The sequence below is a fragment of the Pteropus alecto genome, unplaced genomic scaffold (assembly GCF_000325575.1).
Source record: "Pteropus alecto unplaced genomic scaffold, ASM32557v1 scaffold125, whole genome shotgun sequence".
Taxonomy (NCBI): Eukaryota; Metazoa; Chordata; class Mammalia; order Chiroptera; family Pteropodidae; genus Pteropus; species Pteropus alecto.
This window is the reverse complement of record NW_006436888.1, coordinates 2,373,126-2,380,430: the sequence shown is the minus strand read 5'-3', so window position 1 is coordinate 2,380,430 and position 7,305 is coordinate 2,373,126. Positions and strand designations below refer to the sequence as shown.

The window sequence follows — 7,305 nt, the reverse complement described above, 5'->3', positions numbered from 1 at the left end:
CTCGCTTCGGGACCGCCTTCCATGCAGGGCGGAGGTGGGAGTGTACTGTGGCATCCTCCCCACCCCACCTTGGAGCATGGCTGCTCTGGAACACTGGTGGGGAACAGGACTTAGCAGAGAATTCTGCAGGGTTTGCTGTTTTGAAGCAGCTTGAGTGTAAGATGTGAAAATGGGAATCTAGAGCAGAAAATGTAGCAAGCAAGGTTCTGAGATCGGATGATGGGCAGAAATTTACAAGGAGATTCAAGGCTCTACCGAACCTTTCTACAGGTCAGCTCCATCAAAAGGACATTATTTAAGATGTCACCACATATGTTGTAATCTTGACACCTACAGGGAGAATTTCTTGACCTTAACTACTAGTTACTTACAAGGTTTACAGTGAGAAAACAGGTTTGACAATTACATATTGGTGATTGGTAATCTAGACCCTCGAGGCTATGAGGTGAAAGGGTATCGCTGGTAAGTTTTAGGGCACAGTCATAGAATGAAATCTGTGGAGGGTGTGGTCAAGGGTATAGGAGTTGGAGATTATTTCTTAAAAAGCTAAGCAAATTACAGAAAACCTGGAGTGGGGGCATGGAATACAAAATTAGGTTAATTCTTACAGAACTGTATTTCTTTAAATAGGTACCATAAGAAGGTTTTCATTAGCTGACTTGGGGAAGGGGCATGCTGGGTTCTTTTTTCCTGGGGAAAATACATGTTTGATGGGAAATGATATAGTTTGCCAGGAGTTTGTTTTACACACAACTTGAATGAATGCATCTGTGGTTTAAAAAAGAGCCAACCTGTTTCCCACCAGAGGCAGTCGCATTATTACCAGATTTCCTTCAGTCCGAGATTACCTGATGCCGACCAGACTTCTTTTTCCTTCTCTGAAGGCCCCACAGCTTTCTGAGTTTATGCCACTCATCTGAGACCTTTCCCTCTGAATGATTATATTTTCATTCTCTAGTCTACTCCTTTTGAAATAGTTCTGGTGATATACTCGGAGCAATTCAGCATAATGATCGCATTTGCTTTTTTCACTGTGCACCTATGATGAAAATTGATTCGCTCGCTTTAATTCAGAAATCTTCACGGCAAGTTGGGCCAATGGCCTTTGCACTCAAGTAAGGTTTGTTTACCAGTCTTGTAGCCATACTTGGCAAATCTTAGCAAATAGAAACTTCTCCCCCTTATTTGTTCTTGCAATTGCTCACATGTGCTTTCCTGACTATGCTTAGAGACTACTGCATCTTACAATAACTGGCCTGATTGGCAAAGTAGGCTTGCCAATAGCTCAGTCACTCCATAATGCTTTGGTTTTGAGAGTTGGAAAACTCTGAGAACTTAAGGGAACCAAACTCAGGAATCCCAAAGTTGGTTGCATTGTGCCATTGGTTTAAGGGCTGGACGTAGGACCTGTCTGCAGCTGAGTGAACTAGATGCATTTGGGTTTGAGTTTTTGTCACGTAATGAAATGTAAGTCAGCCCTAAATAATCAAAACACTTTATTTTATTTTTCTTTTTTTAATAGGAACTTTCTGAAGAAAAGTGATGTGTAAAACTTTGATATTTAAGACAATAAAGTTTTTATCATAAGACTCTTGTTTGATCAGTTTCTTTTAAATTGAAATGGTTCATGAACTTTTATCTTTGTCTCATCTCTCTGCCCCTTTAAATAACTTATACCCAGGCTCTGTGACTTGTGGCTGCGTACCTGAACCCCAGAAAAAATGAGCATCTCCAAACCGTTAAAGTAACTTCCAGGTAACCATTGCAGGAGGCCAGCTACCTGCTTATGTAAAAATTATGCATTTTGTTACCACGCGAGCATTTGATTCACAGTGATAAAAAGGACGCTGGTAATGGGCTTTTTAGTTCAGACTGGTCTCTAGAGCCAGGCTGCTTGGGTTTGAATTCCAACCCTGCCACTTACTAGCTATGTGACTTTGGGTAAATTGCCTTACCTTTCTGTGCCTCAGTTTCCTCATCTGCAAAACAGAGACTTGGGGGTTGTAGGGATTAGACCACCTAGTGTGAAGTCCTCCAAAAAGTACTGGCACCTAATAAGTCCTCATCATTAGATGTTAGCTACTATTATTCATTGTATCACGTAAGAGACAAGAAAGCTAAATGGAATTTCCAGAAGTTGGGCAAGTCTAAGTCTAATGTGTGACAAGGGAGGCCTCTGCCCATGCTCTGCGTCATTCAGGGTGTCAGGTCTCTGCCCGTGGGCTTCCAAGGTACTTTGGACATTAACATCCAACTGACATAACAGGAAAAGAGAATGAGGGTCGTCCATTGAGTTTATATACCGTCCTGGAAGGGGTGTAACATCAGTAACTTGCCCACATTTCACTGGCCATGAACTTAGTCACATGGCCACACCAAACTGCAAGGGAGGCTGTGAAGTCTGTGCTGCTGTGCCGGAGAAGATGGGCACAGTGGTGGTCAGCTGGCCAACCTTCAGTTTCACTCACACAGGCCACACTTGCCCTCGTCCCCAAGGAGAGGCCCCAACTCAGAGTGGAGGCCAAGCCCGTACACTGCCGATATTGACCTCCCTGCCTTCGCCTCCTGTCTCCTTCCCCTCCCTCGGCTCTAAGCCACCCTGACCATATTCCTGGACCTCGCCTTGCTGGCTTCCACCTCAGGGCCTTCTCCGTATTTCCGCTCTGTCCCCAGATACCTTCATGGCTTTTTCTCTCACTTCCTTCAGGCTTTTATTCAAATATCGCCTCAGGAAGGCCTCCTCCGGCTTCTTTATCTAAAATTGTAGCCACCCATCCCCCCTTTCTTAATTTTCCTCCTGAGCACTGACCACTACCAACATGCATTTCGTTTCTGTACCTCGTTTATTATCTTTCTCCCGTTACAACGTAATTTCCTTAAGGGCGGGGACTTGGCTGTCCTTTTCGTTGCTATATCCCCAGTGCCTACGACTGTGAGTAGGCACTGAGATAGGTTTCGAATGAATAAATCGTGAACACAAGTATGCTGCCTCCGTTTCTCATCTCGGCCCTGAGGGATTGTATCGTAAGTGGGATGACATAGCAAAACGGGGCCCGAAACCGAGCTAGGTCGTTGAGGTCAGTCTGCAGGTTTAGAGACTGTAGTCCAGGATGACTGCTGAGTTTGCATTTAATGTAGATTTTAAAAGACAGATGACGTTCTGAGGTTAGTAAGTTTGCAGGCTTCCATGTGAAGCAATACTTTTTATCGTGCCCGTGTGTCAGACTAATTTGGGACATTGGCAAACAGCACCTCTCTGCTGATGGTTGTACACTTTGACCATATTTCTTCACCTACTATATTCCTGGAATGGAAAGGCCTAAATCAGACATAAGGATAAGCAGCCTTATAACTGGCCCTAGTTCTCTTTCTGTCCATTTACTTCTGTGACCAGCTAAAAAAGAAAAAAAATCTGCATCCCTATTGAATTAAAACATCAGAAGATATTAATTCAGTAAATATTGAGTATCATGTGCTAGACGGTGAGTGGGTGCCGTGAATACAGCATTGTCCGAACTGATCAGAGGTGCATATTCCCATGGAGCTTACATTATAGCAGTGTCTTTGAAGAATGACGACCGAGAAGAAAATGCTAGGTAGTAATAAGTTCTGTGATAAAAATAGAGTAGATTGGCATGCTGGAAGGGACTAGAAGCTGCCTAATGTTGAGTAAGGAGAAAGATCTGATAAGCTAACATGGGAGACCTGGTTGACAAGAAGTCTCCTGCTAGGTGAGAGTTTGGGATGTATCGTGTTTGGCTAAGTTCAGGGAACAAAAAGGCCAAAAGTTTAAATATTTATTACCCAGAAAGTTTGTATCTCGCCTATGTTGCAGTCCAAGACAAGTGTCCTTGATTAATGGGCAGCTCTCCTCCATGCAATGATTCAGGGAACCAGGCTCTTTACCTATTGTAAGTCTGACACCCCCTTTGCTTCAGTCTGCCTAGTGGAAAAAGAAACAGCATGGAGAAGCCCCGCTTAGAAATGGATCATTTTATTTCTGTTCACATTCTGTTGGACAGAGCTTGATAATAGAGCTGTGCCTACTGCCAAGGATGCTGGGAAATGTACCCTAGCACTGCCTGGTTGCAATGCTATCACTGCGGAGGGAGCAGATTTTGGTGAACAGCTCAGGCCTCTGCCACACTGGGGAAGAGCATCCGAGCAGAAACCCTCAGATGTGTAACACAAAAGTATGTTTGAGAAACAGAAGGTTGGTGGGGGCTGGCACACAGCAGCAGAGAGATTAGGAGGTGAGCCAGGGAGGGAGGCTGGGTCAGGTCAGCTATGGTCTTGGAAGCCAGAGCAAAGAATATAGATGTCATTTCAGATGCTATGACAGGAAGCCGCTGAAGGATTTTAAGCGTGGAGGTTGAATGATAGACCAATTTTCACCAGCCCATCTTGCTGACTGGACAGTAATGAGGAAGGAACAGGATGTTCCACATTTTGAAATGAAATGACCTAGGTTAAAGCTGCTTGTATGGGTTTACCCAGTCCTAGAGTTGTAGATTGTACCTGTAGTGCGCGAATTAAGGTGTGAGACCCTGGACCACTACTGTTATATACAACCAGCCCCTCCCACCTCCCCCTCTCAGATGGGGATCCACTCCACAAGCCTGAGGCCAAGGAGAAATATTTACTCCCTCCTCTGGAGACACAAATCTGTTTGCATTGAGTTGGGGGGAAAAGAGAGGAATTTGTCTCTTATACTGCCCTCCACGTTTTTTTTTTTTACAGTCCTGTCCAATGACCTTTTAAGGAGGTGGCGGGATGAAGCTGCCAGAATTTTTTCCCGTCTTTTTCCTCTCTGAGGCAGTACACATGTTTGGAAAGAATTGTAGAGGAGACTGGATGGGCCAGGGCTATGGTCTCAGTAAGATCTTGCCTTCTTTCCCAGCTTCTTCCCTCATCTGACAGAGTTTAGCAGTAGGAGACTTAGATGAGGACAATATTAAAAAAGAAGAAGAAGGCCAACAACAGCAACAAAATCATTTTTCCTGTGGTACTGATTTGGAAAGTAAGACAGAGCGATTTGCTCAAGGCCATCACATGAGTCAGTCGAGGTTTTTGACTCTTGATGCCTCAGAGTCTCATGCACTTTACACGTGATCAGCAGTCTTATGCAATAAATGAATGGGCTTCAATTTTGAGTTTAAATGACTGCCAATAACAGGATTGATAGGCATTCTGGGTGTTTTTTTTTTTTTTGGTTTTGTTTGTTTTTTCTGAGTTGCCCTATTTTGGGCAGACAAGGATGGATTCCCCATTTGAGCTCTGGGCAAGGGGCATTATCCGCACATGAACACCCACACTTGGCCCTCTCCCCTTTCCTACAAGAAGTCTCGTGAGACTATAACATGCCTCTCTTCTCCCACCCACTCACACACCTATGCACACCTTAGGAGTGTGATAGGCTGTGAGACCGGATGTTCCTCCTGAATGTTGTGTGTGAACAACCCCCAATGTGAAGAAGAAAGCAATATGGCAGAAATGCCACCGACCTTCCCACATGACAGGCATATAGCCAAGTAGTAAAAATGCCCGTTGACACTGTCATGCGCCCAAGCCATTAAGATGCTGCCCAGAAGATGGCTTACTGCTTAAGAGCAGCAGAAGAATCACAAAGCTAGTTGGTTCTACTTTGGGCTGAACGGACTCTCATGACTAGAGTTGTATCCAGCAGGTTAGGGCCTGTAGGCACCCTAACCTGGGTGGAGTGCGAAGGGAGTGCTCCAAAGCTATTAGACTGGTCATTCAAGCCAGCCTTCCTCCTACTTGCCACAAACACCTTTAGACATCTGATCTTTTCCTTCCTTATTCACAGTAATGTGTCCTCTGCTCTCAGCCTTTACCCTACCCATCCAGCCTCCATTCCCGCCTGCCATTCTGCTCCTGTCCAGCTCCACGGAGGCTGGAACTCAAAACTAATAAGAAAATGCCCCGGGTATGGAGACTTTGCTACTTTCCCTAAAGGGGTAGACCAACCCCTATGGAGTCACCTCCTACAATAATATGAAAAAACGTAAAGGGATCCTTGGCTCAGAAGAGGATACGAATGGTTTCCGGGCTCCTCCATTTGATCTTAGGCAAATGACCCCCATCCTTCAATTGTATCTGTACAAGAATTTTTGTGTGAGGCTGCATGAGACAAACGCAAAGCACTGAGTTCAGTGTGTGGCGTATAGTTAGTACTCAGCGCTCACCGCCACCGCCGTCGCTCACATTAACAGCTCCTTCCATGGATCCTGAGGTGGTAATAGAATGCAGCATCCCAGTTTCTCAAGTACTTGTTCTCTCTCTTTTTTTTCCCTGACGCATACTTTTGTCCCCTTATCCAGTCACATAAAAACAAAACGAAATAACAACCACTGTCTTGGGTCTCTCCTGGGGAACCTGAGGGGTGGGGGAGGGATCTTCAGGTGTGTATGGGGTGGGGTCCATTTAGGACAAGCTGTAGCCTCAGAGTTTCAGATAGGTGCGGGGTAACTAGGTCTGGGAGGCTGGGGGAGGGGTAGCCTGAGCAGAGAAGAGGGAAAATTGGGGTGCTGAAGTCGAGAACTGAGGCGTCTTAAGAATAAAAGGGGCAGTGATCACTTTGTAATATATACGTATATTGAATCATTATGCTGTATACTTGAAACTAATGTTATATGTCAATTATATCTCAATTTTTAAAAAGTAAAAAATATATATAGAGAGAGACATTTTTAAAGAGAATAAAAAGGAGAGACTAATGGATGTACCAGGAATGTATTTACATGGGACAGAATGGATTTAATGAGCCAGGTAGGAGACAGAACTCTGCGTGCAGGTGGCTTTAAGACGGGGGATGAGAACTGGTGTGGTGGGTGTCAGGGCAGAGGGACTCGGGGCCCTCAGGGCATGTGGACCCGCCGAAGAAGTCCGATAAGGGTACGAATCAGAAGGGGCATTGGGACTCCAGGTGAAGTAGAGAGGGTGTGTTTGGGGGTGTGGAGGGGCACCAGGGACCTGAAGTGGCCTGAAAGTTTAGGACTGGGCGGTGGGGTGAGAACCGCGGAGTGGAGGGGCAGGGTGGCCTGTGAGGCCAGAGGGCGGGGGTCTCCGGGCAGGTGGAGGTGGGAGTGCTGAGGTCTCTAGGCTGCCAAAAGCCGGGGCGCCTGGGTCCGCGGGCTAAGGGGGTCTCGGGGGTCCCGGCATGGCGAGGGGCCTCTGCGCTGAAGAAGGGGAGGGTGCGGGTAGGGTCTGCGAGGACCTCCGGGGTCCCCGGCCGGAGTGGGGGGCCGGGGACCCCGAGGCCTGTGGGCTGACGAGGGCAGGGGC

The 7,305-nt window shown here is 46.2% G+C and overlaps 1 protein-coding gene across 1 annotated transcript in view; it reads left to right on the top strand.

Moving 5' to 3' along the window:
- Window positions 1-6,859: 6,859 nt before the first annotated feature.
- PLEKHM2 (pleckstrin homology and RUN domain containing M2) overlaps window positions 6,860-7,305 on the top strand; it is a 35,259-nt gene continuing 34,813 nt past the window's right edge. Inside the window, exon 1 of the mRNA XM_025048565.1 lies at window positions 6,860-6,915. Coding sequence (XP_024904333.1) covers window positions 6,886-6,915 — 30 coding nt within the window. The 5' untranslated portion in view covers window positions 6,860-6,885. The remainder of the gene's footprint in view (window positions 6,916-7,305) is intronic.